At 49.6% G+C, this 20,315-nt stretch overlaps 1 protein-coding gene across 5 annotated transcripts in view; it reads right to left on the bottom strand.

Annotated features, from left to right (window-relative positions):
- CENPP (centromere protein P) overlaps nt 1–20,315 on the bottom strand; it is a 234,751-nt gene that overhangs the window by 4,956 nt on the left and 209,480 nt on the right. Inside the window, exons 1-2 of one of the 5 annotated variants that reach the window (XM_034647389.1) lie at nt 6,598–7,071; nt 2,222–2,405 (exon numbers count right to left, since the gene is read on the bottom strand). The exons of the other annotated variants lie outside the window; for them this stretch is intronic. Coding sequence (XP_034503280.1) covers nt 2,222–2,405; nt 6,598–6,950 — 537 coding nt within the window. The 5' untranslated portion in view covers nt 6,951–7,071. Of the gene's footprint in view, nt 1–2,221; nt 2,406–6,597; nt 7,072–20,315 lie in introns of those variants that run through there. 5 annotated transcript variants of the gene reach the window in all.

Genomic DNA, 20,315 nt, shown 5'->3' with positions numbered 1-20,315 from the left:
TGCCCCTTCACTCCTCTGTGCCCACCAGGCAGCAGGCAGCGAGCACGGACCGACTGATGTCCCGTTCTGGGCATTTCAGACAAATGGAATTATTTGCGATGTGTCTTGTGTGACTGGCCTCTTTCCCTTGTACGTTTTCAGGGTGTGACCACGCGGTAGCCGGTGTCCATGCTCATTCCTTTATGTGTCTGAGTAACAACCCACTGTTCATTCATTCATCAGCTGATGGGTGTGTGGGGTTCTTTGGTTTTTGGCTACTGGAAACAAGGTTGCCGTGAACATGGGTGGGCATGTGTTCCCCTTTCTCTTGCTTATGCGCTGGGAGCGGCACCGCTGAGTCCTGTGGGGACTCCTGGTAACCACAGAGGAACTGCCCAACTGCCGCCCACTTCCGTGACTCCATCGCAGTGTCTGACCGTCCTGATTTTGCCGTCTCCTTGCAGACAACGTTTGTCATCACCCCCCCTCAGAAACCGCCCTTGTCCCCCGGTGGGTATGAGGTGGGAGGTCACTGGATTTGCATTTCCCCGATTTTCCCTGATGGCCACGGATGCTGGAGCCTTTTCACATGTGCTCATTCATCTGCACACCTTCTTTGGAGAAATGTGTGTTCAGATCCTTTGCCTAATTTTTAAACTGGGCTATTTTTCTTTTTCTTTTTTTTTTTTTTTTTTAAAGATTTATTTATTTATTTATTCGACAGAGATAGAGACAGCCAGTGAGAGAGGGAACACAAGCAGGGGGAGTGGGAGAGGAAAAGCAGGCTCATAGCAGAAGAGCCTGATGTGGGGCTCGATCCCATAACGCTGGGATCACGCCCTGAGCCGAAGGCAGATGCTTAACCGCTGTGCCACCCAGGCGCCCCTATTTTTCTTTTTATTATTGAATTATAATAGCTCTTTAGACAGTCTGGATACAAATCACTTGTCAGATACATGGATTTCTCCCATTCTGTGGACTGTCTTTTTACTTCCTTACTGGTGTCACCTGCATAAAGTTTTTAATTTTGATGAAGTCCAATTTATCTATTTTTGTCTTTTTTTTTTTGCTTGTGCTTTTGGTGTCATAGCTAAGAAACCAATGCTGAACCCAAGGTCACAGAAATTTACACCTAAGTTTTTTTCCTAAGAGTTTTATATTTTTAGCTTTTAAAAATTAGGGCTTTGATCCGTTTTGAGTTAACTTTTGTAGATGATGTGAGGTAGGAGTCCACCTTCATTCTTTTGTCTGTGAATATTCAGCTGTCTCCATATCAGTTGTTGAAAAGACTATCCCTTCCCCCATTTAATTGGATATGGTCATATTTTAATAACATCTTGAATTTGAGGGGGTGCCTGGGTGGCACAGCGGTTAAGCGTCTGCCTTCGGCTCAGGGCGTGATCCCGGCATTATGGGATCGAGCCCCACATCAGGCTCCTCCGCTATGAGCCTGCTTCTTCCTCTCCCACTCCCCCTGCTTGTGTTCCCTCTCTCGCTGGCTGTCTCTGTCTCTGTTGAATAAATAAATAAAATCTTTAAAAAAAAAAAACAAAAAACAAAAAAAACCCATCTTGAATTTGAAGACAGCCTGGTCCAGCATATGTGTGAGGTTTCACCGGGGGACAAAACGCACCCCAGCCTTTCCAATAGATGTGCCGGGACAAGAATGTAGACATGTAGAAAAGTGAGCCTCCGTGCTTATCGCATACACAGAAACGGATCACAGATCTCAAAGTAAGAGCTGAAATTATAAAACTTATGAAAAATAAAAAAATCTTTGTAGTTCTGGGTTAGCCAAAGGTTTCTCAGGTACAAAACAAAAACGGATCCACAAAAGAAAAATAAATTGGGTAACTTCATTAGAATTAGAAATTACCACTCTTAAAAAGGCCAGCCTCGGACTACATGTAAAGAACACTTATTAACTCATTAATAAGAAGACAAACAACCTAATTTATATAACGGTCAAAGGGTTTAAAGATACCCAACCAAAGGAGAGGTGGAAGGGAAAAGGTAGCATCACGAGTCACTAGGGAGTGCAAATTCAAGCCACAGTGACATACCACCTTGCACCTACCAGAACGGCTAACATAAACATGACTGACAATCCGGAGTTTGGTGGAGATGTGGACCCGTTGCTGGCGGGAACTGGGTAAGTCTGGTGGCTTCTGAAGGAGTTAGATACGCAATCCCACTCCTAAGTATTTACCCGAGAAAACCCAAAACATGTCCAGAGAATTGCCTGCAAGTGCTCGTTAATCAGAGCCCCAAACTGGAAATCCTTTCCTGACCGTCCTCCAGGCCCGTCGCCCCCACAGCGGGTGTGCAAACGGCCTGGGCCGTCTGCACACCAGACCGTTGTTGGGTCGCAGCGGTATCCGCACAGCGCGTGGGCGAATCTCGGGAGGCAGACGCATTTCGAGAGTCTAGAGAAGGAGACAAGAGAGCAGAAGTCGCGGGGCAGTTGTGGAGGAGGGTCGGACCACCAGGGCGTCTGTCCGAACCCAGCAAATTACGGCTAAAACAGGTGCGTGTTATTTTACGGAAATGAGACCTTGTTTCTCCAAGGAATGTCCCTCCACTCTCGGGGCCTGGGCAGCTCTGCTCCCCTCAGCTGAAGAGCGGCCTCTGTAAAGCCCTCCTTGGCGCCACGCACTGTTCTGGATGCAGGGATCCGGTGACAAGCCCCACGTAGAGACGCATGTCGTGGTGAGTGACGGGGTGGTGGCCCGGGGCCTCCTAAAGCAGGTGCCCTCAGGTTCAGACCCGAATGACGGGAAGATGGCAGCCCCTCAGAGCCAGCCTGGCTGGGACTGAGCTGGCTTGCTGCGGGAAAGTGGAGGAAGGTACAGACGTAGCCAGGAGGTAGGCAGGGCCGGGACACGGATGCTCAGCTCGAGAGCCCGGAACGCGGTCTAGCTGCCGTCCTGACACGGTGGTGCTGACAGCTAAGATGTGGAGAGCAGGCAGGGCTGGGGCAGGGGGCCTTGTGCCGGACTCCGGTTGGTGAAGAGCCCAAGGCACGGAAGGAGGAGGCCTCCACAAGGAGGCCGCGGTGCCAGGAGAAGCAGGGAACAGCTGGGAGTGGGCAGTGAGGCGGTGTGATGAGCCAGCCAGCCAGCCCTCTGGTCGTCCCTGTGCGGAGACAGCTGAAAAGGTACGCTGGCACACCGAGACCCGCAAACCTAACCCTCCACAAGCCCACACGCATGGGAGCACCTGACCCCAGAGAACAGGACCCGTCGCCTCAGCCAGAAACCCCCACGCGGTCTCCACGGGCTCTCGCGTCTGCAAAGTTCTCCTTCGGGGTCAGAGCTCCCTGCATGCAAGGCCCCAGACTCCCCCAGTCCACGGACTGCGCCCATCAGGAGACACGTGTTTTGGTTATCTGACACAGCATGCAAACTCCAAGGATCTGGGACGAGAGCCCCCCACTGTGGCTCTCGGTGGGGGTGTGCCAGAGGTCTCTGTGACAGCTGCTAATGATTTTCTGGGTCCGGGGAGGGGCTTGTGCAGCTCAGAGGGCTGGTGGCGGGTCAGAGCCATGGGGGCATCTGTGCTACAACTCATACCCAAGACTTCGGAGACGAATGTTCTAATTATTCCCAGCAACAGAGGCTTAGACGGGCACACAGAAGAATGACAATCTGCTCTCACGTGGGAAAGAGACTAACAGCGATTACACGGCCTGTCTGCGCCAGTCGTGGGGGCAGGTTCCTTACACGCATTTTAAGTCTGTGATCACAGATGTCACATCATAATCATGCTGCTGTTATGGGCTGAACAAGGGTTCTGTGGGTCCAGGACCCTGTGTCACCTCTGCACGCTCAGCCACAACCCGACACCCGCCATCGCTCCTCTGTCTCTCCAGCGAGCGGCAGACATGATGCCCCGACACTCAGCATTTCCCCATGTGGGGCCGTTCTCCCCTTTACTGAACAGAACCATCCAACCAGCAGATGCCCCTCTGGGTGTTCTGCCCCTCCTGCGCCCCAGTCTGCCCCCTTCATCTGGGCATTTTGGAGGGACGGGCCTTAGCCAGGTCTGCCATGTCCTCACGATGCCACGTTGGGAGCTGCAAACACACAGCGGGGCTGGCGGCCAGAAGTCACCCTTTTCCCTCTGTAACTGTCTTCCCGGGGACAGCCGGAGACCAGGCCACTGCCTGCTTCTTGGGCGATGTCCACTCACCAGTCTGGGCCCCAGGGCCGCCTAAGGGCTGAGTCAGCCACATGAGTACCGCCAAAGGGTGACTGTCTCCTTGTCCTTCCATATCCATTAGTGGCTTTCCCAGAGGAACGAGCTTTCCCTCCTTATTTCTGTACCAATTCTGAGTCTCAGCAGGAATCTACATTTCGCCAAGCCCCGTCAACCAGGCCCTTCCCAGGGAAAGAGCCCAAGAGGACAGGCTGGAGGGATGCGCACACAGCACAGCCCCTCTGAATGCCCCTGCGCACACATATCAGACACAAGTGCGAGATCACCTGGGTCCTCCCCCAGGGGCCTCCCTCCTTCCCTCTTGGGGTCATCCTGCCCTCTTCACCCTCGGTGGACTCCCTACATCAGCCCATCTGCAATCTCCCCACTCCTGAAGGCACAAGGCGCCTCTGTCTGGAAGGGAAGGCACAGGCAGGAAAGCGCGTTATCTTTCCACAATCTAAGGATGCTGAGCATTTTCTGGGCCACGTGCTGGCCAGGGGCTCTGACCTCTTGGTCAGAGGAGGGTCTCAGACCGTGACAGCTTGCTCAGAGGAGAGAGGACTATTGTATGTCAGTTCTGGAGAAGAAATCCATCATAGCAATCACTGTCTGAAATAACAGAACCAGCCCCCTGCAGCCCTGGGGGTCCTGCGAGGACATGGAGGATTCCCGCCGCCACTGTGCACGCTCGTGACAAGCAATCGGCTGACATCCTGACGAAGTCCTAAGCTACAAGTCTGGAGAGACGGAGGCCTACGTTCACGTGTTCTCATTACAGAAAGGATGGGCAGACCAGCTCCTCTAGACTCTGTAGGTCATGGAAGTGAACACCCATGAGGTGAGACACCAAGTGCTGCTGATCACCTCTGGTAAACCGGGCTGCTCCAGCCTTCCTAGGTGCCGTCCTGGAAATGGGGCACACATGCAGCTCCAGTTACGTCCGCGCCCGGGGCTCTGGGGGTGAGAGGTGGGGAGCAGACCCCTGACCGCATGGGTGGGCTACACGGGGTCCCCGACCCCCTTCAGACGCAGGCTCCCGGGGGCCCCACACCAAGGAGCCACGGGATGAAGTAACTGGGAAATGCTGAGCAGCTCTGTTGGTATATCGCTGGTCTGGAGGGCAGTAAAAAAAACCGTGTCCTAAATGTTGCTTAGTAAAACCACCAGCAAACTTGTATTCCAAGCCCACAGAGGCTCATACACCGGAGAAAACCAGAATGTCACCCGGCAGGGACGGCGCATCCCTCAGGGCTGGGCGTGCCTGGAGGTGTCTGGTCTCCTGCCCTGGGCCCCCCAGGGCCCGTCCAGACGCTCCCACTTCCTGCTGCCCCCACCTGCCCTTCACACTTTTGTCCTGTGAGCCTAGGGAAGAAGCAAGGCATCTCGGGGACCCACCTTGTTAGAAATGAAGACTTGGGAGTTTCCTAACAGAAAGTGCCACACGAAGGGTGGCCGGGCTGCCAGTAAGGGGCGGTACCCGGAGTGGGGGCGGCAAACGGCTGCGGCTGCAGATTCCACACCCTGTGTCTGCACGGCAGCCGGCTGAAATGGTTCCTACATTTGTAAATGGTCAGAAATAAATCAAAAGAAGAGTTTGTGCCATGTGCGAATTATATGAAGTTCAAACCCTAGTGCCCACGCTGAGGTCTCGTGGGGGCCCTGAGACCAGCAGAAGCTTGAGGGGCAGCAGGGCAGGGCCCAGGGACAGCATGCGCCAGGGAAGTCGGGAGGGAACCACGCCACATTTTTCATGGCGTCTCTTCTTGGGAAGCGACCCCAGGAGACGGAAGGAGAGCAGACTGTTCAGCCTGGGGCCCCGGATGTTTGTCCTACGTGGCCCTCGGAACAGTAGCAGGACAAGCAGTGGGGCCTCTGCTCCATTAGATGCTCCCCACACCCGCTCCCATTCTACCTGGGCGTCCTCCCGGGCCCCAGGACTGAATGTGCTCTGTCTTCTTCCTTTTACTCTTATCTTCCTTAAACACCGCCTTGTCCCAAGGCCTCCTGGCAGAAGCCTGAGTGATTTCTGTGCTGCTGCGTAGGTCACAGGACGGTTCTGAAGCCTCTGCGGGAGAATCTCCCATCTGAAATTCCTGAATCGCCATAACCATGTTTCTTGCTACTCCTTATAGTTTGTTACATTTTTCACATTTCATTTTAATTGTATTAAGCTACAAAAACTTCTCAAAAAACTCCTCAGTTACATATTTTATAATTGCATGTTTAAGTTCTGTTTATCCTTGGTCTGGCTTTACGCACTCATAATGACTTCTGTCCGGGAGACACAGCGTGTTCTGAGCGGGCCTGTCCCATGGGCGCCCTGCCCACCCTGTCTTGGGACTTCCTCCCGACAGAAGCTGCCCACTCGGGGAAGGGGTGAGAGCGCCCGTGCCCCTCCCCTGTAAACAGCTCACCTACCCGACAGAAAATCCGGACGCGCTATGTCCTCCTCCAGTTTCTTGTCTGGGCCTGTTTCCTCCGCACAGCCACCCGCCCTGACCGTCCACGGGGTGCTGCTCGCCGAGAGGGCCCCACCTCTGCCAGAGCGGTTCCGAGAGCAGCTCTGAGGGGCAGGGGCTCCAGCGTGGGCCGGGGACAAACCATCTGCCTCGCCCACCCCTTCTCGTCCAGGAACTCAGGGGGCAAGTGGAGCTGCTCTGCCTCGGCCCGTCCAGACGGCGCGGACCCCCAAAACCTGCCCTCACCCCCTCTGCATAGCAAGCAGCACTTTCAGGAAACCATGCAGTTGCCGACGTGCAAGGCGGCAGCATGAACCGTGGCTACGAACACCTCGCTAGAAAACGCAACTGAAAGAAGCAGAAGGATGTGGGACTCCTAGAGAGAACTGAAGTTTACACACAATTCTCCCGCGCCCCCACCCTGTTCGAGAATGGAAACAGGGAACCGGGCGAACAAAATCAGTCATGAATGCAGACGAGAAACATGCCGGAGTCCGCGGGTGTCACCGCTGGCGGGAGCGGGCCGAGCAGCAGCCCTGAAATGCTGTTCTGTCCCCTCCTCAACTAATAATTTCAAAGGTGAGCCAAACTGGTTTCTTTTAAAATCATCAGAAATGGTCCTTAAGAACCTGAATACACACGTATAAATAGAAAAATGCTAGAAACTCTTTAGAAGTCATTTCTCAACTTTCTCTTCAGGTACATGTGAATATGTAATCATGCGTGCAAAATAACGAAATACGAGCAGATAATGAACCCAACATTCCAGATATTCACTGGCAATTTTATCATTACTAAGGGTTAAACTCTCGTTATTTCATAGATGTCGAGGTAATGTTGTCTAAAACACTGAAACTAGCTTTAAAGTTATTGTGGTCTCATTTCTTTTTCACACGTTGGATTTTTAAGGTCTTGAGTTTATCTTCCAAAAAACAAATCACACACACACACGCACATTTACCCGTAACCTCCGCAGGCCCTAGGCCCTCGACACGCAGGCGCTCACACCACCCTCGCCAGCCGCACAGCGGCACTGGCAGAATGTCCATTTAAACAAATCTGAACCGGGCATTAATCAGGAAATCACGATAGCCACTCAAGATGACACAAGGATAAACTGATTCAAACTTCAGGCATATTTCGGGACCTGAGCTTGTGAACTTTCTACCATATAGCTGTTTCTGAATTCAAATATAGTTGTAAAACACAGGACAGTGTTATTACAATCAACTTGTAACATGATTCATTCTGGGAACACGACTTTGATGGTAGCAACGAAAACATCTGCTGGGAAACACAAGTGTCCCTCAAGTCTGTTCATATATTCCATATCGCGTGCCAGACATGAATGAGGCTTGAGTTCCCAACTGTAAAGGGCCCCCAATCTAGTACAGGAAACTTGCTGCGCCTGTTTCTTACTGAAAGTGCTTAGTTTTCTCTCCAGAGTGCAGGCCACTCCCAGCGGTTCCTGTCTTCCTCAGACAGGCCCCCTGCCAGAGGAACAACCTTCCCACCCCCAGAGGCTCCCCAGGACAAAGGCTCAGCCCCCTTTGCCTTCGTGGCTTGGGCCTCTGTTTCCTCTGTCTTCACTGGACACCACGATCCCGCTTGCTTCCCAGGCGCTCATGCTGCCTCCCCTGGGCACTCCTCACCCCGTGTATCCTCTCTGCCGCCATTCCAGAAGGGCCGCGCCGGTGCCAGGAAAGGCTGTGTTTCAACTGTCCATGTTTGAGGCCTTTCATCTTTAATGATATTTTAAATTTTCCCTTAAACTTGATGAATACTTTGGATATAGAATTTAAGGATGACTTTTTATTTATTAAGATTTTATTTACTTATTTTAGAGAGAGAGTGCGTGTGTGAGCAGGGGGAGGGGCAGAGGGACAGGGACAAACAGGCTCGATCTCAGGACCCCGAGATCATGACCTGAGCTGAAATCAAGAGCTGGGCACCCAACGGACTGAGCCACCCAGGCGGCTCAAGGATGCCATAAGTAAATTCTATTTTACAGATAGAGCTAATGAATACTGGGCAAGAGAATTAACCCATGAGGGGGAAACAAGGCTCAATGAAATAGCCCATCCTGTTTGCAGGACAGCCCGAGTTTATCTCATCTGTACATGTTGAAGCGTAGGATACGTTTACAAGGTGGGGCTTAAAATGATGCCCATTTGAAGAATAAGAAAAACATGTTTCAGAGACACGCAAGGGTGCTCCAATGACTCAGAGCCCCAAGTAAAGCAGCCAAGCTGAGCTGGCCTCCTGACCCTCGTCCCTCGTGCCTTTCTCGAAGCCAGCTGCAGGTGACCTGTAGTCCAGCTCAGTGCTGACCAGAGGGAAGGCAGGCAGTGTGGCCGCACGCCGAAACCAGGACAGTTATGCTGCGGGAACCCTCCATGCAGGGGCTCCTCCAAGGAAATTTTTAGAAAAATAAATCTTATTTTTTAGAACAGTTTAAGATTGACAGAAAGGGTGGCAAGATAGTACAGAGTTCCCACAGTATTAATACCGAACACTGATGTGGTACGTGTGTCACAATTAATGACCAGTATCAGTTCATCACTTTTATCAACAATGTGCATACTTTATTCAGTTTTCCTTAGTTTTTTCCTTATAATCCTTTTTCAGCCTCAGGATTCCCACCTTTGGAAAATCTCCCTGGGCAGCCTTTCTGTCCTGCTACAGGTTTAAGCATTACCTTATTTTAATTAAGGGTTCCCATTTTCCGCTGAAGGAATCTGAGGAAAAATGCATAGTTGTTCGTTAGGTCCTAGAACAACACAGGCCTTCTCGTCTGGTCACAAACCACATGGCCAACCCACTGGCATCCTCGCCGCTGGCCTGGGCAGGAGGAAGGCCCATCTGGCCCTGGGTTTGACTTGAGACTCAAAACAGGTAAAAACACTGAAAGTACTCTGACTTGTCCATTTCTCTTCAGTCCGCCCGTGAACTCATCATGATTCGTATTTTCATCATCAGTATCTCCTGAATCGGGAAATGAGGGCAGAGGGTTTTCTTTGGTGTGCTGAATTGGTTTATGCTCCTCGAGGAGCTCTCAGTAAACGTATTTCAGGTTCATGCTCTCTCACATGACGAACCCGGTCTGACCCACTCAGAGTGGCGCGGTTGTGGGGCGTCAGACCTGGCGAGCTTTCTTCTGGCAACAGATCTGCCCCATTCACAAAATCGGCTCAGGTCCTCATCACAGACTACCAGCTTCTCACAAATGGCCAACAGTCCACCCTGGGCCAACCAACATGTGGACAGAGGCTTTGCCTGCAGGGGACACTCGGCTGGAAAGAGACCGAGGGGTTGCAGGCAGCCTCCTCCAGAGGCCTGTGGGGCAGGGAATCCTCCATTTTGCTGAGACCTCAAGCTCAGGTGACCCTCTCTCGGAGTGCTGGAGCCATTCTAGCCCTCTTGTACTACTGGGGACACTCCCTGCCTTTCCTGTGAAGCCGGTGTGAGCTGGTTTCTGTCCCATCCTCTGTCACGTGTGTTAAGAGAGTTTTAATAAAAACCCCGGCCACTTTATTAAACCTTGGGTACATCCTGATGAACAGAATAGGACTGAGCATCAGGGAAACGCACACAGAAGCCACGATGGAACACGGCGACATGCACACCCGCGTGGCTGCAGATGAGGGACGAACCAGGTTTGAGCACCCTGTGTGACGACAGCCCTTCTCTGCTGCGGCTGTGCGTGAGCGGGTCCAGTTGCTTTGGAAACGCTCCGGCAATGCCCCTAACGCTGAACATATGTCTACCCCCTGACTCCGCAGTCACGCCCACGTCAATGACAGACATGTGCAAAGCTGCACTGTTTACAAACGCCGGAACCTGGAAAGGCCCAAGAACAGAGTCCTGGGCGAGTACCTTGTGGCTCATTCACATGACGGAAGGCCACAGGCCACATGGAGGGACGTCTGGACACAGAACTGCCGTACGCTGGGGCCCTGCGGGAGGCGGCTGGACACAGCTCGGGGGCTGGTGGCCCTACAAGCTCATTCTGTGAAAACTTATTCAACTGTATATTTGCAGCGTGTGCCCTTCTCTGTACGCGTATCTTTCAACCAAAATAAAACCATGGAAGAGAGCATCCCTGAGCCCATGAAGCATACGACCTCGCAGAGCAGACGGACAAACAGACCAGCCTCCTCTCTGCTGCTGCCAACCAGGGTAGACAATGCTTTGTTCCTTTTCATCTGGAAGCCCTGCAGCCACCCTGACTACCCAGCTGTCTCCCTGGGTCTTCTCCAGCTGTCACATCTATCCTGAAGAGCAAGGACCACAAATGGAGTACTTGTCGAGAGGCTCCAGGACTTGGTACCGAGAACAGAAAATCTACTTTGTCTCCCCGATCTTCCTGGAGTGAGAGTAGCACCTGGGAACCCTTCTTGATGCAGAGGTCCTTGAGTTACTGTTTCGGGAGCTATCAAAAAGCCTTTCCTTGGGTCGTGATCGATAGACAAGGGCACATCTTTCAACAGGTATTTTTTTGGATTTTATTCCCTGAAGGTCTTATGCACAGTACTTTTATTGCTTTTCTGTGTGTTCTTAATAGTTTTTAGTACATTTCCTCCCTCCTGATATTTCAAGGTGTGGAAAAGCTTAAAAGTTGTCTGAAAACATGGAGATTTTACTGTTGACTCCCCCTTGGCTCTTTGACACAAAAGCTCAGTTGCCTGACACTCTCCATTCTGAACACAGTGCACAAGATTTTCTTCAAGTAGAATTAGCTGGATCGTGTTTGAAATAAAAGGGCCAAAAGCTGCAGCTTAGAAATCTTTGCTACATGAAAATTCAGTTGTAAAGATGTTTGTTTGCGTGTTTGTAATCTTTCTGCTTGTCTTTCTTAAGAATTCAGCTAATCTCTAAATAACATTTGAAGAAACACACTAATTTCCAGAGGCTGAGGCTGAAATGGGAAAGGCCTGAACAATGTTTAGCTTTGTTTGGGAACAGAGAGATGCCGTGCAGAAGGGCTGGAGGGGAACTCAGGCCCCAGGGCCCCAGAGGCCTGCACAACTGTCTGACGTCGACAGTGCAGCCCAGCAACAGTGGGAAGGGGAACCAGAGGCCAGCTCACAGAGTCAGAACCCAACTTTTTTTTTTAAAGACAAAACAGCCAAACAACAGATTCCAGTTTCCTAAAAGTAATACTTCAGCCTTGGACAAATACAAATTCCATGCTGTTTTTAAAATCAAGTAGCTGTAAGCACAGCATTTACACATTTGGAACAAAAAAAGGGTTTTTTCCACACACACTGAATGCCCAACAGATGGGTCCTACTGCCCTTACAAAGCAAGAAGATGCACAGAGAAGATACTAAAGTTTGATTCTGAAAAACGCAGAACACGCAGTGAGCAATGTGCTATACTAACAGTGCTGGGGGAGCAGAGAGCCCCGTGTGGGGGCGTGTGTCCCCACGGACTCCACAGGGCCTCCGTCCTCTGAGAGCACCTGCACGTGTCCCAGCCCTTTCTGTCCCCATCTCCGCATGAGGAAGTGCGATGCTATTCTCATAAGGGCTTGTGACTGTCTGGCCCGAAGACCCTGCCTTCTGCAAACATGGTGAGGGACAGGGAAACCATGTAACTAATCACAGGAGGTGGAGGGTTACCTCAAACGTGCTTCTACTGAAAAATGAAACTCTAAGTTCTTGGGGAAAAATATAATCGGCTTTTTGGGGGTGGGGTGGATAGTGACGGTGATGGGGGGGCAGTTTGTGCTTGTCAGACAAATACGCTATTTGAAACACATTAAAAACTTCATGATCAAAGACTGAATCAAAGCTGGTGGCATCAGGATATATGAACATATGGTTATTGTCAAGGTCGTTTAGAAAGGCATTCAACAATAAATCACAAAGAGCTCGAGATAAGAAAACACTAGACCTGCAGGACGGTTACAATGAAATCCACCTTAAGAGCATACAGAGTCACTCCACACCCACTAGGACAGCTATGATGAAAAAGAGACAGGGATGCCTGGCTGCCTCGTTCGGAAGAGCGACTCTTGAATTCGGGGTTCTGAGTTTGAGCCCCACGTCGAGTGTAGAGAGTACAATAAATAAAAGAGGGAAAGACATGTTAGCATGAGCGTGGCGGGAATGTAAAACGGGGCAGCACTTGGGGAAACAGCTCGTAAGCTCCTCTAACATTCTGAAAGGATGCATTTGTGCCGAGGCGCAGGGCTAGCTGTCCCTAGTCATGTAGGGGTTGTGCCTGGTCACCAGCCGGGAGGGACACGGACTGTTCCCAGGGCTGCCCGAGAGAAGGCCTCTGGACAAGGAACACCCCCACCCTGCCAGGACCCCAGAGCAGGCTCTGCTGATCCGCCTCATTCCAAGCTTCTGAACCCAACTCACGTTTTCCATCGAACTATCCTTCTGTTCTTTAGGATGACTTCTTTAGATAAGTCTTCTAATTTTCTCTGTAGCAACGTTTAACATGTTGTTTGATTTATCCACTGGCTTTAAAATTATGTAAATCCTAATGACATTTTTAAAAAGCATACATGTCAAATTTGTTTCTTTTTTGAATGGGCTTTTATAAAGAGCTGTCCCCTATTCTGAATTAGGTTTCTATTTGTCATTATGTTGATAACCTTAAGCTTTTACCTTGCAGTTTTGGTCCAGAGTTTTCTAGAATTCTTACTTAATGCAGGTTTGTTATAATGTATAGTTTTTAATGTGCACTGGCTTCAGCTGGGTCATTTTCTTCTGTGTCAGTTCTGTAAGGAGGGCTGTAAAAATGTCCCCGGGCCACATTCTACCTTCCCTCCGGGCGTCTACGCCAGGGGTGTGGTGAGGCAGGTTCACCCCCTACCTCGGTCCATGCAGCCCCGGGGGTGGGCAGCGTTGGGGGAGAAGCTCGGAGGCTCTGGGGGACCTGCCCTACCTGTCATCTTCCCCTTTGTGCATGAGGACAAGCCAGCCCCAGCTCCACACACTGTCCTGGCGTTGATTTCTCTCCTAATTTCCTGCTCTTGGGACATTTCTACTTCTTTCTTTTGAGCTTGACAAGGTACTTAAAACACGTTAAACTTAATCCAGAATTTCTGTATGTTTCAAATGGTGGGGGAAGACAGTGTATTATCTCGCCCTGCATATTTCTAGAAGCATCCCAGTCTTCTTTTTGGTAAGAAATATTCCATTTCCCGTTCTCTTACAATATACAGGTAATTAACACCCGCATTCTTACTACAGCAGTTAAGTCTTTAAAGATACAGACCTCCACCTCCCCTTGACATATCAATTCCAGGCTCCACACCCTCCCTGGGCGAGCGTCTCCAGGATCTCATCCCACCTGCAGACTTACTTCCCTGGACTCATAACAAATAGGTGGAATTGTGCAGGCCACGTACGCTGCTGGCGGGGGCACAAAATGGTACAGTTTCTTGTGAAGGCAAACTCACACCCACGTGTGGCCAGCAGGCCCGCTTCCAAGCATTTATACAAGTACAGTGAAGTTTATGTTCAGAAGGGGTCAAAAGGGGGCGCCTGGGTGGCATAGCAGTTAAAGCGTCTGCCTTCGGCTCAGGGCGTGATCCCGGCGTTACGGGATGGAGCCCCACATCGGGCTCCTCCACTGTGAGCCTGCTTCTTCCTCTCCCACTCCCCCTGCTTGTGTTCCCTCTCTCGCTGGCTGTCTCTATCTCTGTCGAATAAAGAAATAAAATCTTTAAAAAAAAAAAAAAGAAGGGGTCAAAAGGTACAAACTTCCAGTTATAAGAGAAGTCCCGGGGCTAGAATGCACAGCACAGCAACTGTAGTTAACAAGACGGTATTACATATTTGAAAGTTGCTAAGAGATCTTGAAAGTTCTCATCCCAAGAGAAAACAATCTGCAATTCTGTGTGTTGATGGATGTCAATCAGACTCACTGTGGTGATGATTCTGCAGCGTATGTGAATATAAATTATGTTGTACACCCGGAACTAACACAGTGTTACAGGCCAATTATACCTCCGTGAAGAAACACACTGTTCACATAAAAATACTAAAATGTTTGTAGCAGCTTTAATATGAATCACCCAAATGTCCTTCAACTGGTGAGGTCCATCCATAGCATGGGCCCACCCAGGGACGCACGCACATCGTGGTGACTCAAATGCTTTCTGCCTGGGGAGGGACCCAGACCGCAAAGCCTGCACCCCGTATGAGAATCTGGAAATGACAAAATTATAGGTTCAGAGAAGAGATCGGTGGTTGCCAGGGGCTGCAGGCGAGGACAGAGGTTGACCACCAAGGGTCACCAGGGAATTTGTTAGGATGGTGGGAGCTCTTATCTTGATTGTGGGGGTGGTCACATGACAGTGTGCATTTGCCAAGCTGCTGAAAATTCACAGGTGTATGAAAATTATCCCTCAGCTAAAAACACCTTGATATAAAATATTTTAATAAATAAAATCAAACTACGCCCACACTGTTTTCTCTTGTTGCTCTTTGCTAAACAATGTGTACTGCAGAGCTTTTCCTGTGAAGACCGAGTTGCTGTGTTCTTTTAATGGCTGCGTAGTATTCCACCGTGTGCACTGATCAAGGGTGTGTCAGCCCACGAGGGCGAGGCAACTCAAAGGAGGGCAGGCTGGGGGCACCCCACAATAGGCGTCCACCGACTGTCACCACATGCCTCTGGGTGCTCTCCTATGGGGGAAAGGCCACTCCACAGAGCACAAGAACTCCCCCACAAAACTCAGTGAATGTCAAGACTGATGCTGCCACACATCACGGGGTGGGGGGTCACCGAGTTACTACTCATACACTGAGGATCCTGGGGAGGGAAGACAGCTCTCAAGCGGCTCGACAGCAGGGTGGGCGACGGGCTCCAGCTTTCACTGTGGTTGGGGTGAACGGGCTGGCACCGAGTAGGGAGCACACAGGCTTTCTTATCAGACTGCCCAGATGTGGAGGGGAAGGAGGCGAAGGCTGGCGAGCTGTCAGCAGCCTAGTACCAAAAATGGAGTCCAGCTCTTTGTTACATAGTATCACTAATTTCTTGATTCTCTAAATATCACTCACACCTCTCCAAAATTATCCTCCTCAGAGATGACTGTTTTCATGTCACTATCCTCCCTCAAGAATGTAAAGTGATTTTGCAGAGCTGAGAATAAAGGCCAAATCTCTAAAATGTGTATTCAAGGAAGGCCGGGGTGGCGCAGTCTGTTGGGTGTCTGACTCTTGATTGTGGCTCAGGTCATGATCTCAGGGTCATGAGATGGAGCCCCGTGTTGGCCTCTGTGCTGGATGCGCTGTTTGCTTCTCCCTCTGCCCCTCCCCATGCTCTCTAATAAATAAAAAAAAAAATTTTTTTTAAATGTGTATTCAAGGCCCTCTGTGAAATCTCCAGCCGGCTTGCTAGCTCTTGCTAATGGTTCGCCCCATTCATGAATGTACACAACCTGCAAAGGAAAAGCCAAAGGAAATAAAAGGGATTTGGTGAAACTGGGGAGTCTGGGAGAATGACCGAGAATCCAAGTTTTAAACAGGAAAGTAGAAACAGGGACGTTTTTAGATAGACGCTTTAGCATAAAATCTCCAGGACGTCAGGAAAGATACTTGGCGTAAGACAGTAGCGAGCACTGCACTTCCTGGCACACACTTTTCAGAGAAAAAAGTCCTGGAACCAACAGACACACAGCAGGAATCGCTGCCCGCTGTAGAAGCAGCCAGTGGTCGGCCAGTGGTGGGCCAGGCCTGGGCGGGGGCGCAAGGACCACAAGGACGGTCCCCGCGAAAAAACGGGCGGGTGGCAGGCAGAGTGGTTTGATTTGCCTTCCATTCATACTGGACACAGAGCACGGGGCTTGCAGAGGACGCCCGGTGGTTCCAGACGTGGAGTACAAGGAGAGCCTGCAACCCGTGCTCAGTGCTCCCCTGAGGCCTCTCCTCCCCTCCACGGACGCAGAGAAGACAGTTTCACCGTGCAAACAGTCACAGTTTACTTTTGCTGTTCTGAATTACAGACACCAAGTGTCATACTGTCACAAACAGATGGTGGCATGGCTGCTGCTGTCGTGCTGGTGACTTCAGAGTGAAAATATTGTTTGTTTCACTAAAGCCTGCTTGAAATTAGTCTGTTTAAAAGCAAAACAACCTTCATCCATTGAGAAGTTTGCTCTTTGTATAACTAATGGTTTATAACTACCCTCCAGAAAAGGAAGAAAACAAAACCCTGTCAGTTATTTAAGTATATATTCAGAAAAACGCCAAGAATGAAAAAAAGCATCTGTAGCCTTTGAGTTCTGATTATAAAGGACAACTTCCTGAGATAGAGCTATGAGTGTACAAGATTTCAATAATCACTTGAACCGTTGTAAATGAGTCAAACTAAAAGGAAATAACCAAATCGACGAATACTGACAGCTCAACAGGTACAGTCTGCGGTTGGCCACACACCAGAGCACCCACAACATACAGATGCTTCCTTCACCAAGATAAACACGCGTTGACGGAAAGGAAGGCAGGTAAGTCATACTAAACAGTATCAACTTTTCTTTTTGCTACAAAAACTGTACCTAGGATAGTCTATGTGAACTTCTCTTGTGGCGTGCATGCACACACGCACCTCATATCACCACCACCTGCCCGAGCTTGTCAGACTGCATTCGACCCTGACCCCAGAGACCGCACTTGACGGGACCAGGGGTGAGCGTGGGACCCGTTCAGGTTCTCTGGAGAAAGGTGACATTCAGGGCCAGACCACCCGTCTGGGAGGGGTACACAGGCTTGGGATCTCTGAGATGGGCTGCTGGCCACAGGCCTGTCCACACAGTGGGAGCTGGTCCGCAGAAGGCAAGACCTACACAGAAAGCAAGGTAAGGGTCCCGAATACCACCTGGAGCATGAGGGCAACCCCATTTCTGGTCCCAGGCCCCTGGGATCCCGGGGTGAGATGAGGGTGTTGTTTGGGGACACAGCCCTGGTACTTGGTCTTACTTGAAGTGGGTTTCTAGGACTTGCAACCAAAGTGTCGTCACCAACACATTGGTCCTTTCAGTTCCCTTAGTGACAATGAGGAGTCTGGGATGCATATGAGAGATGACCATCTAGGACATCATGAGTAAAACAGGGATGTGAAAGGAGATGACTGAATCAAGCTCCAAATTATTCATTCTCTGCCTCTGGTCAATCTCCAGAGTCCTGAAACAGTTGGTTTTTTTTTTTTTTTAAACAAATATTTCAGCTTTATACTTTTTTTTTTTTTTAAGATTTTATGTATTTGACAGAGAGAGTAAGACAGGGAACACAAGCAGGGGGAGTGGGAGAGGGCGAAGCAGGCTTCCCACTGAGCAGGAGCCTGATGTGGGGCTCGATTCCAGGACCCTGGGGTCATGACCTGAGCCAAAGGCAGATGCTTAACGACTGAGCCACCCAGGCGCCCCTATACTTATTTTCTTTTGAAGACTCATGACCTCTTTGCTCTGCTGCCGTTTAAAGTCCCACCACAACAGACTTTTGTAAGTTTTTTCCTCTTTGCCTTCTTTTTTTTTTTTTTTTAAGATTTTATTTATTTATTTGACAGAGATAGAGACAGCCAGCGAGAGAGGGAACACAAGCAGGGGGAGTGGGAGAGGAAGAAGCAGGCTCATAGCGGAGGAGCCTGATGTGGAACTCGATCCCATAACGCCGGGATCACGCCCTGAGCTGAAGGCAGACGCTTAACCACTGTGCCACCCAGGCGCCCCTCTTTGCCTTCTTTTTGATTAGCTTTTTACACATCTGCCCCCCCCCATTAGCTGGGAAGTTACACGCTCTATTTCCGCTTGTCCAACGGCTATCTTAGACACTTGGTCACGCACTGCTCGTCGGGGACTACATCCACGTCCATCTTCCCCATGAACAAACGACTGCACAACACTTTACTCTCACTCCCTCCTGTACTGCTGTGCATCTTTAATTCTAGCTTCAAAAGGGAGACCTCACTTGACATTCTTAATATTTTATTATACAGTCACTGTTTGATGTATTTACTATATTCTTTGCTCTTTATAGTTTCTTGCATCTCAAACCCTCCTTTTGGAACTGTTTTCCCTCTGCCTGAAGAATATCCTTTTGTTATGACACAAGCGTCTACATGGTCTTCAACTTTCATGTTTTCCCAGTTTTATGAAGATGGAATTGGAAGTAAAACACGGTAGTTGGGGCGCCTGGGTGGCACAGCGGTTAAGCGTCTGCCTTCAGCTCAGGGCGTGATCCCAGCGTTATGGGATCGAGCCCCACATCAGGCTCCTCCGCTGTGAGCCTGTTTCTTCCTCTCCCACTCCCCCTGCTTGTGTTCCCTCTCTCGCTGGCTGTGTTTATCTCTGTCAAATAAATAAATAAAATCTTTAAAAAAAAATAAAACACGGTAGTAGTTCCGGGCGTGTGATGAATGATCTGATGTTTGTATGTATTGTAAATGATGACAGTAAGTCTAGGTAACACCCTGTGATGAGAACTTTTAAGATCTACTCTCTTAGCAAATTTCAGGTAACAATACTGTCAACCACAGTCGCCATGCTGTGCACTGCGCCCCAGGATGCAGTGAAGCTCGTACCTTCTGACCCCTCCAGCCACTTGCCCTGCCCCCCACTATCTCTGGCAACACCAATCTGCTTTCCATATTTATGAGTTTGATTTTCTGTCTTTTAGATTCCACCTGAGATCATAAGGTATCGGTCTCTGTCTTACTTCAGTTAGCATAATGCCATCAAGGTCCATCCACGTTGTCAAAAATGGCAGGATTTCGTTCTCTTTAGGGCTCAATAATATACCATTGTGTGTGTGGACATGAGTGGACCACATTTTCTTTATCCATTTATCTGTCAAAAGACACTTGGTTTCTGTCTTGACCATTGTGGATAAAGTTACAATGAACATGGGGGTTGCAGATATTACTTCAATTTCATTTTTGAAGGAGTTGTTTTGCTGAGTGTAGCAGGTTTGATCACATTTTCTCAGCATATGAAGTTATCAGTCGATTGGTTTCTGGCTTCCACTGCTGCTGTTGAAAAGTCAGGTTGCTACTTTGAAGGTGCTCCAATTCATCTTCCCCCTGGTTGCTCCAAAGATGTTCTTCTTGTCTTTGGTACCTGCAGCTTCACTATAATGTATTCAGCTGCGAATTTCCTTATTATTATTTTTTCCTGCTTGGATTTGATTTGGTTTCTTGAGACTGAATCTTGAAAAGTGCATGGAACATGTATTAAGAATGTACGAGAATGCGTGAGTGTAATGGACGTGTAGCAGAGTCTGGCTGGCACCCCCGGAGCCGCTGGCACCCCTCTGCCGAATCACATACCCTTGCCTTCCTCTGAAGGCAACAACTACCTTGACTTTTAGGAAAATAACTTCTTGTATTTCTTTACAGGTTTCCAGTTAAGCGTGGAACCCTAAACTCTGTACTTTAGCTTTGCCCAGTTTTAAACCCTGTGTGGACAGATTCATAAAACAAACGGGATTTTACTTGTGAGATTCCCCCGTGACGCTGTAGACAAGCCCATGTTGTTTGTTCAATTCTCAATGGCACTTACGACATGAGTATATCAATTTATCATTTTTTCCATTCTACTGTTAAAGAACGTGGGCTATTACAAATAATGCTGTGTGTCATTCTAGTGCACGTTTCTTCTTTTTTAAAAACTTTATTTATTAGAAAGAGAAAGACAAAGTACGTCTGCGCACACGAGCA

Source organism: Ailuropoda melanoleuca, chromosome 17 (genome assembly GCF_002007445.2).
Source record: "Ailuropoda melanoleuca isolate Jingjing chromosome 17, ASM200744v2, whole genome shotgun sequence".
In the NCBI taxonomy this organism is placed as follows: domain Eukaryota; kingdom Metazoa; phylum Chordata; class Mammalia; order Carnivora; family Ursidae; genus Ailuropoda; species Ailuropoda melanoleuca.
Note: the sequence above shows the minus strand (reverse complement) of the source record. Positions and strands in the feature narration are given on the sequence as shown.